Raw genomic sequence first — 12,005 nt, forward strand, 5'->3', positions numbered from 1 at the left:
CAAAGAAACAGGTAATACAGGAATCAAATATTAACACACAGCCTCACATTGTCAAAGACCACCCAGCCAGCATGTCCATGTGGGGCCCATAAGGTTTAAATTTGGGCTGCAGATAAGGGTCCCAAGTGGGTTTGTCCGCAGTTTCCACGGTGGCCCCACCTGTGTTTGCCCATATGGGTTTTAAGTTGCTGTGTGGCTTTAGTTGGACTTTGCATTTAGCCAATTTGAATGTGAATATTCTTTTACTTTGTGTGATGTGTTTATCTGTATTGCCTTTGGAATAATTCAAGGCTTAGGGTAACCCTAACCCTTAACCCTTTAAGTTGCACTTTGAAACCCATATGGGCAAACACAGGTGTTCCTCCCACGCCTCGCCACTATCTTTCACCTCCTGCTTCTCATCTTGTTCTCCTCCTTGCACATTGGTTGTCTCCTTCAATCATCTCCCTGTTTTTCTTTGTTCTTATCCTCTCCTGAAGTCTTTTCTAGAGATCACTTTCTCCTTCTTCCTCCTCTTTATCATTATCCTCCACTTCTATTTCTTTGTTTCCCTCATCCCTCTTTTGTCCTGCCTCTCCTTTGCTGTTGCCATCCTCACCTTTTCCTCTGTCCTCGTCCTTGTCCTCCTCATTGGTCACGTCAACCTCAAGCCAGCGCCTCAACCTCTCCCACAATCGTATACTCCTGTTCTTCACCATCCCTCCGTTCCATTCACCCCACTCTTGCTGGTAGCATGGGTAAGCCACTGCCGTACTTTCCAGTATCTCTGTTATCTCTTTCAATACTTTCACACCGCACAAAGCTGCAAGATTGCGGATTACTTACTTTTTGCACAGGTTATGAGGGAAAATGCCCGTACGGTTGCAGATCGTGTGTGTCCAGCTGTAATCCACTGTTGGTTGCAAGTAGCTCCACTTCTTGCCCTTTCAGAAGCTGTGTACTTGCTCCTCTTGTATGTGGATGTTTAATTGGCATCATTGCCGAAGTATTCCACATGTGACCAAAAAGGCGGCTGTATAAAGTGTAATATGTCACTGGGTGATTGAAATTCTAAACGGTTCGGGGTTTCTGGCTGAGACTCTCAAATGGTGTTTTATTGTTTGTCTTTAAGTAGGGCTGGGCAAGTTAACTCATTATTGTCGTTAATTATTTAACGCTGATCAATATTTTATCACGCATTAACGCAGGTTTTATTATTTATTTTATTATTGTAAAAGTCTGTTGCTCACAGGCTTTTATTTTGTAAAAGTCTGTTGCCGTCTGCTGCGGAACCGGAAAAGAAAGTAATTGGCGGATCCACCAAACATGGAGAAGGGTACGGAACTTTTACATTTTCATTTTAAAGTTCTTCCAGACGGCGGAGTCGACAGAACCAAAGTCACCTGTAAACACTGTCAGTTTAATTGTCTTATCACCGTAGTAGTAAATATCACTTAAAGGCAAACCACACAACTGATAGCAGCAAGTCATTCAAGGAAACAGACCGTGGAGCGAGGCTTCTATATAAAAACTACATTAAAATGCTGATGTTAAAAGTGTGTTTGCTCAACAAATGTTATGGAACTTTCATTCATATGGCAGCACATTTAAAATAAAACTAAATGCTAAAGGCTATACACTACTTTTGAATTCATTTTAGGATTTTGCGTACAAATGCGATTAATCGTGATTTATTAGGGATTATGTGATTAATTAGATTAAACATTTTAATCGTTATCTTAAAGTTTTCAAAGTACTCCATATGACATTCTGTAACTGCAGTAATCATGTGCTACAGTTCTTTCATTTATGGAGTTAAAAAATCATGCCCACTAAGTAATAAATGAAGGAACGATCTGGACCTGGAGGCAGCTGGATCATCGCCCATCTGAGTCTATGAACAGCGACATCTCGAGGAGCCTTGGCAGGGCTCCATATTCTAGGGCGTATGACTCAGGCATCAGAAATGAACGCCTAGAGGGTCATCGGTTGTGTCACGTTGCTCCTCCACGCTACCTCCACGTCCCAACTCAGAAGAATTTGGGCCATGCATCAACAACAGGCCACAGTAGAAGAAAGAGGCCGAGTAGGGAAAAAAAAAACACAACACCTGTCGGCTTGTCAGCTTTTTGTGTCGATAGAGAAAACAAACGCTGGGTCAGACTACAACCTTGGCATGAAAAATAGCATCACAGGTCAAAGGTGGCCAAACCCTACCATAACCCTAACCCTAACCCTCACAAATATGCTCTCTCATTGTGACACCACATTGTGAGGAAGGACAGCTGGATTGGGTTGCATCACCTGTTTGCCACTTCATTGTCCTTTGGTAGTTCACGTTGGTGGTTAAATAAATTGTGTTGCGCCAACAATACTTTAGAAATGTCTTATCGTGTTGAAAACAACCAGCTATGTTCACATGAAGTCACGTCAACATCAGTAAGGCAACGAGCTTCCCAGTATATTACATTAAACTGTTGCTAACTGTGTTTTTGCTCTGGCTGATGATCAAAATCTCTGCCTCACGAACCACTTGAAAATCATTAGAGCAACACTGATTTCGTCCACACAGTCAGAGCCTCCGATGAAACTCTGAAGTTGAAGCACTGCGAGTGGGCGAGCTGGAAATGAAACTGATGAGCAACATCTCGCTTTAAAAAGAACTCCTACCTGAGGACACAGTGACTGTGCTCTTCTCACAGCCATTCACATCACAGTACATATACGCTCAGGAAGATTTAACCGAGCAGACAAGTGAGTCAGACCATTATTCATTCGTATGCAGAAGACCATTTGTTGGCATTCAAATAAAAGTTTTAATTTAGAAACATAATGAAGTAGGAGATGTCTCCCCAGACTAAATGTGTCTGTGGCAGACCAGATTTCTTTACTGTCACACTGACATTCAGAGTTTTGTAACACAGCAGATGTGCAGATGTTGTTGTAGTCATGTTGTCACCTACACTGAGAGTTAAGCTCTGGGCAGCAGCTCGAAATCTACTTATGATAAGTCTGTTTCCTCTGCAGTCTTGATTGTTACCATGACAACGCTCACAAGGAGATGAAAAGTGGAGTGCGCTAACCTCCCTCCGCTACGTCCACCTCTGGGCCCTTTCCTCAAGAGCAGCAAGCCTGTTGGGAAATGAGGCTGCGATTCCTCTTTTTCTTTGTCGTACATGTGCAAGAACAAGCGTTATTCTCACTGATCAAAGTGTCCGCGCTGTAAGCTAAAGTCAATTCTTAAATCCTACTACAAAACCTTGTAAAGATGACGTGTAAAATATAAAGAAAGGACGAGGTCATTTTTGCTTTTCTGGCAAAAGTCACACAAGAAGACCAATAATGTTCTCGTGAAAAGTCTGTAGCTAGTGAAAGAACCCAATTAGCTTAGCTTAGCATGACTGGAAGCAGGCGGTAACAAGATTAACGTACCATCACCACGTTTACTAAATAATAAGTTTGGTTTTGTTGTTCTGCTTCTTCTTTTTAATCCAAAAAGGAGAAAGAAGTTGTGGGTATATAGAGGCAAATGTGGAGATTGAACATGTTAGCTTGTCAGCCACCCAGGAGAGACGCTTGAGGGTCAGCTGGGCCATTTTCCTCCCAGTTGCAAAGTGATTTTGAGTCCAATTTTTTAAATGCTGCTTACCCACTATTCAAGTGATCAGTCATGTAACACGTTCAGTACATCAAAACTAATCATGTCTGTCACTTCTACCTGTCCATGTGCGCCACAACTCACTTTTTTAAAAGAAAGGAAAAGCCAGCTCAAGCAAATGTGGAAGTTTTTTTTTTTCAATTTCAAGAAAGTTGAGGAAGTTTTTTTTTTGCATAATTTTTCTTAAGTGTAGCTTGAAAATGCGTATCAAAGTACATCAGTGGAAACCTGGCTGTTGTGTCCAGTCATGAAGTTGGACCATAAACAATCAACACCACAGCTTACATAGGATTCAGCGCCATCTAATGGCTAAGTAGCAGACTGCAACCATATAAATGCCCTTCATCTTACCCTCCTCATCCAGCCTTGTTAGAGAAACAATGGTGGCCACCAAAAAAATGTGAAAAGCCCTCACTAGAGCTGGTGTTTGGTTTGAACGTATTGGATTAGCAAGGTTGTATGTTCAAACCCATGAACCCTATCAACAACACAGTCCTGTAATGGTGCACTTACATGCAGCACTTTCAACCATGTTGCTTTGTGTGACCGGAGATAAATACCAATGTAAGCGTTGTCAATAACACAACGACACTTTTGCCATTTCCTGGTTGCTCCCACGACTACTGGATGTAAAATATGGGTCATATCTGCTTGCATGAATAAACAACCCATGAGCAAAATTTGAGGACAGTCTTGTTTCTCAGCTGCTGGTGAAATGTGGTGTTGCAACATGGCGGACTTTGTGGACGGGAATCCATTCTTTCAGATATAAAATATCTTTCCGAGATTTCAAAAACACAACGATTCTTATTCTCATGATTCTACATTGTGATGGAAGCAAACAAAAATCCCCTTCTGAAAGATACATATGAGGACTTTAACAATGGCACATGCAGAAAGTGAGCTTTTTTTTTTTTTTTTGACAAAATACAATCTAGTTTTATTGAACTTCTATTGCCTCATGAAACACAGAGGTGAACATACATTTACAGTGGGAAAAAAATCTGAGATCTAACAAAAGCAATACGCCAAGCTGCGGGGGGGAAAAAATGGTCATACAAATATAAACTTAACTAAAACATCTGCATAAATAACGATGAGCAATTTTCTCCAGGGTTGCAAGCTAATAATAGATTCAAAAACATACCAAAAAGAAAAAGCCAAACAAAAATACCATAGCACGAAACATACAGTAGCCTACAGAGGAGACAAAATGGCTTTTAGCAGTTATTTCAGCTGGAAATAAGTTGCACGACTGATTGTCAGGCTCGTTTTTTTTTTTTTTTTTTTAAACAATACCTGCTGAACATAGACATAAATGATTGAAATATTTCTTATGCTTCCACGTCATGACTGTGCAACTGTTGAAAAGTACATTATTTTTCACGAAAGCTCATTTTATTTGGAGGTCGGCTCATTTTACTCTAAACAGACACAAGTGGAGCCAGGAAGAAAGAGAAGGATGTAAAATAATCCATGTAATCCATTCAATAACCTAACAGATGCCCCGTAGATTACACATGACAGGAGCAATATCGGATCTCCGTTGCTATTGCTTTTTCGAATTGGGTCATACTCTATTTCAGAACCACAAGATCCCTGCATTAAGAAAAATGGATTCCCAAGAGAAAAACGGAAAGGGCAAAGAGGGCGACGGCAGCGCCAAGGGCATGGGAGACGGGCGTTCTTTAAAAAGCATTCAAGATGCCGCAGTAGGAACAGAGGAGTTGCATAGTGCAGCAGCATCGTCTTTCACGAGTCTTCCAATCGAGCCTGTATTCTATCCTTTTTGACAGTACCTGCACCACCCTGAAACTTGCCCCCTCACGTACCGTTTCTGTGGCTCATTAGAACATGGATGGAGATGATAGGTCTATTTTTACAAATGAGGGGGTGAGAAAGTGAGACTTAAGGTGAGATTTTATAAGAGAGAAGCCAGCGCTGAGTTTGTGCTCACAGTGAGCAAATTCTTGATGGAAATGTACAGCCCTGGTGTAGTTCATTCAAAGCTATGCCTGCGCTCCTTTTTGGTTTAGGCAAAAAACTAGATGTTTACCACACCTTCCGGAGTTTCATAAATTTAAATATTCTGAGCGGGAAATGAATCTTTCTGTATTAAGTGTAATATCATCGTAAAATAGTTTTGATTCTCTGCACGCTGTCCAACACACTGGAAAAGTGAAATGTAATGTCACGCGCTGGCCCACGGCAGGAGGAAAGACACGATAAAAATGACAAGAGAGAGGGAGAGAGGCAGCAAGAGGAGGAGGGTAACGGGAAGAGAGAGGGATGACGGCCACAGAGACATCAGTTTGAAGCCTCGCGGCAGTTCGGCCGGATTCCTCTCGGCGTTCGGCCGGCAAATGACCAGCGGCCTGACCTGGGACACGCTCTCCTGAAAGACAGACGAGACGGAAACAAGAGCAATGCTGCAAATTTAGAATGTGGGATTGCACCTGCAGTTATTTTTCTTCTTTTTTTTCTAAAATGGAACATAATAACTTCCCCTTCTCTGTGCTCTAGAGCAAATAATAAGGTATCTAAAGTTGACAACCAATTAAAAGTTTGGAGACATTATCTCATTATCCAGCTTCCTTGCTTTTATCTCCACCCAACTTTAAACACTTTAAAATTCTTCTGCACGGGATTCCGAGGGGATGTGGGAACAGAAAGTTTTATTGTTTGTTTTGCTATTAACAGCAAAAAATCGGGACGGATGGAGTTGAGAAGCTAGAAACCAATGAAGAGAAGTTGGGCTCAAGTTGGCTGGACTTCCTCCCAGATGTGGTGGAGCTGTTGGGCGTGAACGCCAACACTGGCACGACTTTACAGAAGAAACAAGTAAATTAAAGAAACACTACACTATACGGATATGGATGGTATTTTTTCTTCTTTGTCGACTCCAAAAATATGTCCAAAAATGTTTAAGTTTATGTACATCAACCAGACCTGACATTGAGAAGGCGATGACAATGCCACTGAGGCATAAACCATGAACTAAGGACAAGGCATTTCAAACAGGTCAACGGTAGTGTATTCTCTTGGAGACGGCAAATCCCTTTGGTGTGGACTTTCGTAACTTTGCAGACTTATTATATGCACAGAAAGCTTTATAACACACTCACAAAAAGGGACAAACAAACACGACCTCATTCAAAATCATTCCTAAATTTCATTTGACCAAATTGCGACTGATGTTTTTTGTCTTCACCTCCAGTATGGTCCTGCTGTGTCCTCTGTCAGGACTGAGCCGGAGGTTCCAGCGATGGGATCTGTGACTCCGCCCACCATCGTCTTCGCTCTCTGTGGTGTCTTGACGGGCCACTCGAGGACGCTTGCGCCTCCGCGAGCTGATTCTCTGGAGGGAACCGGGCTCCTGGAGTCTGAGCCAATCAAACACAAGGTCAGTGCCCCATACGGAAAGAACTACAAACCCAAGCAAAGCGTGCCCGTGACTGTGTGTCGATCTCACCTGCAGTCTGTGTCCTCTATATCGGCATCAGCATCGCTCTCTCCCTGAGGGTCGGATAACACGCACTCCTCCTGCAACAGAGGGAAACATGTGAGACATCGAACGTACAGAAGAAATGAGTCACCGCTGACCCGTCACGATTAGTTAACCAAAAACAACACTTCGTGGTGGCATCCGTCTGCGCGGGTGTGATCATGTGTCACCTTTTATGACGCCACTGTCGCTAATGTACGTGAATCAGCTGGCACCTCTATCCCTGACATGACCAATGAGCTCAGAGCTCGCATAAGTAGCTGCCTATTTATATCCGATCTGCTCAATAAGCCTGTGACGATACAAGACCAAGACGTCAAAAAAATTTGTATTATGTTTTGGGCTTTTTATGCCTTTATTACATAGGACAGTGAAGAAAGACAGGAAACAGGGGGCAGAGAGAGAGAGGGGGAATAACACGCAGCAAAGGGTCATCCGATGCGGGATTCGAACCGGGGCCAGCTGCAGCGAGGACTATAGCCTCTGTACATGGGGCGCCTGCTGTACCCACTACGCCACTGACCGCCCCAAAGATGGCAAAATTATTCCCGCAGGTGAAGTCGTTTTATTTGCACGACACGTGTCTCTTGAACTCTGCGGATTTAAATCGACTAACAAGAGCTTTTTGACAGACGGGAACAGTTATAGTTCAGACCAATCAGCAACCTATTTCCGGCAGTTTCTCAAAGGTCTCGACACCGCAATTATGTTTGCTGCTTTGGCAATCAACGAGCTAACATGTCATTAGCAGCATAGATCCTATTATCAGAACACTGGCAGTAATTACGTTTTTGCTCCCAGCCTTGTGAATCCCTCATTTTAAATGCTGTAGATACACGTAATGGGATAAATAAATCATCTATCAGCAGCATCAGCATCAGTTATTTGGCCTACATGAACACTGTGTTGGTCACGTGTGGCTAACGTGCTGGAATCTTGAAAATCCAACTGCCTGCCGAAGCAAACGCAGCACAAAAACAATCAAAACGTCTTGTGAGGACATACAATACAACATACAGTACAACACTCCACAGTCCCCTGAAATGAAGTAACCGGGCGCGCATAGGATACACATTACCTCTGTGCCATATCCCTCAGAGTACCTGGTTATCATTACTCTGTTTCTCCCACAGTGTTCACACAGCGGCGTGTCCTGACAACAGAAAGCAAGAAGAGCGATTGAGCTTGAAATTGTAAGACAAACACACCCACACACACACACACACACACACACACACACACACACACGCATGCATGCACACGGTGTGACAGTAGCCGCAAACAGCTCCTCTTAAAACCTATACAGTACAGAAGCAAAGGCGGCAACAGAGAGCTACAGAGAGGTCAGCGGGAAGCCGGCGGCATGCATTTAGAGCCCGATTACAGATGTAGAAACACTCGGAGCAGGTTGAGCGACGGCTGCAGACACTTAAGTGGGAAGGCTGAGCACTCACCAGCGTAGGTGTGTGTGTTTCTGAATAAAGTGTACAGGGACCAGCCTCGCACAGACACACTATATCTACCTCTTCACAACTCGCCCCCATCTGAGACAGAGACAAAGATGGAGAGGATAAACAAGCGTTGACTTTTTTTTTTTTTTTATCCCTTTCATTGCGAGCCAGGAGCATATTGACAAAGGCGAACAAAAGCAGTAAAGCTCTGGCGGACACCAACTTGGCTCTCAGATAGTGTTAGCAAATTACTTTTGAAATCGTGCTTCTCTTTGCGGCTCAGTGATGTAATCTCTGGCTTTTCACCTTTTCCACCTACTTGTATTTTTCAACAGCTCGAACACGGAGGCTGGTTGAGAGTGCCTCTGCCAGATGTGGAAGTTATGATTTAAGTCAGTTAAATGACTAAATTGCGTTGCGGTGTAATGTCTCCTTGTGTCAGATTATTCACGAAACTTTGTTTAAATGTGACAAAGCGTCCATCCAGGCCTGAGTCGACTGTGTGAGCGCACTGTAAATGTCAGATATGAACACGTGGCAGGTTGTGGGTGGAAATCCACAGTCTCACCTCGCAGTCGTTGTCAGATGTCTCTCCGGAGGTAAACAGGCAGTGGGAGTCCCTCAGCATGACCTCTGACCTGTCTCACGCGCTCACATTGACCTGCTGGGACACATAAATAACACGGGCTGTCACATTTTCCTCCTCCATGCCGAGTTCTGGAGAAGCTTGTTAATCACAGAACAGAGCTGCCTGATTGAAAACTGGCCCAAGATGCACATTGCGAGGTTGTGTACTTATTTATTTATTTGTGTTAGGCTACTAATATTCCAATTGTTTTCAAAGGAGTTAGTCATTTCTGCGGATTTTTTTTTTCTTCCCTAACAGTTAATAAGTGAAATGAGGCTCGTTTGGCAGACACCGCGTTGTACAGTGACGTAGAAACGGGGTCGTGTATCAGAGGTTTTCCATCGCAGCCCCGCACCGTAACATCTGCTCGGCGCTGTCCGCACTCCCATTACGTAATAGCGCGCGACAGTCAATGTTAAGATAGCCCGATAACTTTTTAAACGGAGAGGACGTGGAGAGAGTTTTTGAATATTTCATTGCTCAAACGTGACAAAAAGGTTTCCATGCAAGAAGCAGCGACAAGCCCGAATAATTCAGAATAACAAACCACGCTCAAAAAGAAGGAACGGAGTGACCCATCTTACCTCAAAAGCATCCCGACCGAGAACGTAGGACAAACCCATAAAAAGGTGAATGGAGTTTTGTATTTAAAGGATGAGCCGGAGGAGGTGGTGATGCGTCTCATCGTGGCGCGGGGAAGCCATGAGCTCGCGCTGCCTGTGGACGTTTGACATTGTAACAAATCCTCCCGTGTGATGTCAGCCAGAGTGATGACAGGCAGCCACGGTCCGGGAGGCGCGCGCTCACTCACCCAACTACGTTCCCAAAACAACGCGGGAGCGCGGAACGAAGGGGGAAGGAATTTCCGTTTTTCAAAATAAATGAAGGGCTTTCAAGGTAAAGTTCTTTGAATGGTGTCAAGAGACAGACAGAGGGCTTTATGCGCAGGCACAGTATGGGTGGCTGTGTTTTTTTCAACTTTTTAAATTGGACAATTATCAGCTTGTGTTTGAATTTTGTCTAAAATGCTGAGTAATCGTGGCAAAGTGATCTGCAGGGCTCCTATAAAAAAAATAACATGTAGCAATGTAGTAATGGATATTTTGGGTCATTTATATTATAAAATTTACATGACACATTGTGAAGACCATACTCATACCGCTGCCTTTCTGTTGATCAGTTAGAGGCTGTCTTATATATGTAGGCCCCTACATTTTGTTACACAGATCTATGACGAGCCTGATAAAATCACTCCTCAGTACACGTGCATAAGAAATTCTGACACCACCTCAAGTAAAGTTTTTCTTAATAGACTCCAGAATCATGACAAATATTTACCAGTTCTGCACAGGATAAAACCCACTGCCTACAACTCATTAAAAAATAAACACGTGGATTCTTTTTTTTTTTCTTCCTCTTCTTCTTTTCTTTTTGGAGGCTTTGTATTGAGTTTGGCCTAATGATTGAAACTGAGAAGAGAGGGGAGAGGGGTCAGATTCTGCAGTGGATCCCAATTTGGCACAACACCGGATTGTGAATTAGCAGATCATCACTGCAATAGTGCTTGTGAGCTTCAGCTGATTCGTAACTTTTGAAGTCATGCACCAACTTAGTCCGAAAAAAAAAAATGGTTTACTGGAGCAGGAATTTGAGCAGAGCAAATGCACTTGGGTCAGTAATCCAGTCACGTCGAACCATATAAATCTTTGTTGCAGTACTGTTTTCCAAATAAGGTTCTTTTTCATCCTCTTTTCTCGAATTGAAAAGAACATAAGGCAGGTAAGGAGAGTAAACCTGGAAGAATACATGGTTAGGGGCGGTCCTAACAAGTGAGTTCCCCCTTCCCACTTTGCTGGCAAAACAGCAATCTCTAAACTTCACTACTACCAGAAAGTAGTATACCTAGACCAGCAAGTAACTCAGCATGTCTAAATCATATCACTGTAATGATAGCGACCAATATACCTAGCACACGGTCAAACAAATCTTGTCGCTTTTATTTCATCTGATAGGCTCTGGATCATGATATGATTAAACAAATACATTCATTTAACAGTTGCTTTCATCCAAAGCTGCTTACAAGTGAGGAGCACATCTTGCCCAAGGATGCAGGGATACTGGCATGTTAAAGGGATAGTTCACCTCTTTTCACATGAAGCTGACATCCCATACTAGCGACATCATTTATTTAATTTGACTTACCCCCTGCTGCGTCCTGTGAGCCGAGTTCCAGCCTCGTTTTGGCGTTGACGAAGGTATTCCGGCTAGTTGGCTGGGGTCCCGAAAATAAAGCGTTTTGCTTCTCAAAACAATATGCGTTCAAAGGAGAAATACATTTGCATCACAAAATCGTTCATCCAGAAAAAGTCAGACCTCACAATCGCTTGGCGCTATTTTTTCTCTGCCTTCATATCACTACGGGCTGTGTAAACCGTGCAGACCGAAGTGCAGACTGAAGTGCAGACCGTGCAGTCCCCTGCTCCCGAGCAGTCAACACCGTAACAGGTGCGGCTATCGGCAGGTGGCTGAACGCATTGATGTGAAGGCAGAGAGAAAATAGGGCCAAGCGATTGTGAGGTCTGACTTTTTCTGGTTGACGATTTTTTGTGATGCAAATGTATTACTCTTTTGAACAGATATTGTTTTGAGAAGCAAAACGCTTTATTTTCGAGACCCTAGCCAACTAGCCGTACTACCTTCGTCAATGCCAAAACTCGGCTGGAACTCGGCTCACAGGACGCAGCGGGGGGTAAGTCAAATTAAATAAATGATATTGCTAGTATG

General features: G+C 43.3%; 2 protein-coding genes across 4 annotated transcripts in view; both read right to left on the reverse strand.

The window, feature by feature from the left end:
• Nucleotides 1-12,005, reverse strand: part of LOC142368394 (uncharacterized) — a 146,255-nt gene that overhangs the window by 17,387 nt on the left and 116,863 nt on the right. The gene's annotated exons all lie outside the window — the stretch shown is intronic.
• On the reverse strand, nt 4,543-10,055 carry LOC142369189 (uncharacterized). Of its 3 annotated transcripts, none has more exons than XM_075451450.1 (7): nt 9,806-10,055; nt 9,162-9,254; nt 8,597-8,686; nt 8,221-8,295; nt 7,110-7,180; nt 6,849-7,020; nt 4,544-6,032 (listed from the first exon to the last, which is right to left on the reverse strand). In XM_075451450.1, the coding sequence occupies exons 2-7, from the start codon at nt 9,219-9,221 to the stop codon at nt 5,829-5,831; spliced, it is 672 nt and encodes a 223-aa protein (XP_075307565.1). In that variant the 5' UTR covers nt 9,222-9,254; nt 9,806-10,055; the 3' UTR covers nt 4,544-5,828. The 3 variants fall into 3 exon arrangements, with proteins under 3 accessions (XP_075307566.1, XP_075307565.1, XP_075307564.1); XM_075451449.1 differs by having other exon boundaries at nt 4,545-6,032; nt 9,162-9,257; XM_075451451.1 differs by lacking the exon at nt 8,597-8,686 and having other exon boundaries at nt 4,543-6,032; nt 9,162-9,257.

Source organism: Odontesthes bonariensis, chromosome 19 (assembly GCF_027942865.1).
Source record: "Odontesthes bonariensis isolate fOdoBon6 chromosome 19, fOdoBon6.hap1, whole genome shotgun sequence".
Lineage (NCBI taxonomy): Eukaryota > Metazoa > Chordata > Actinopteri > Atheriniformes > Atherinopsidae > Odontesthes > Odontesthes bonariensis.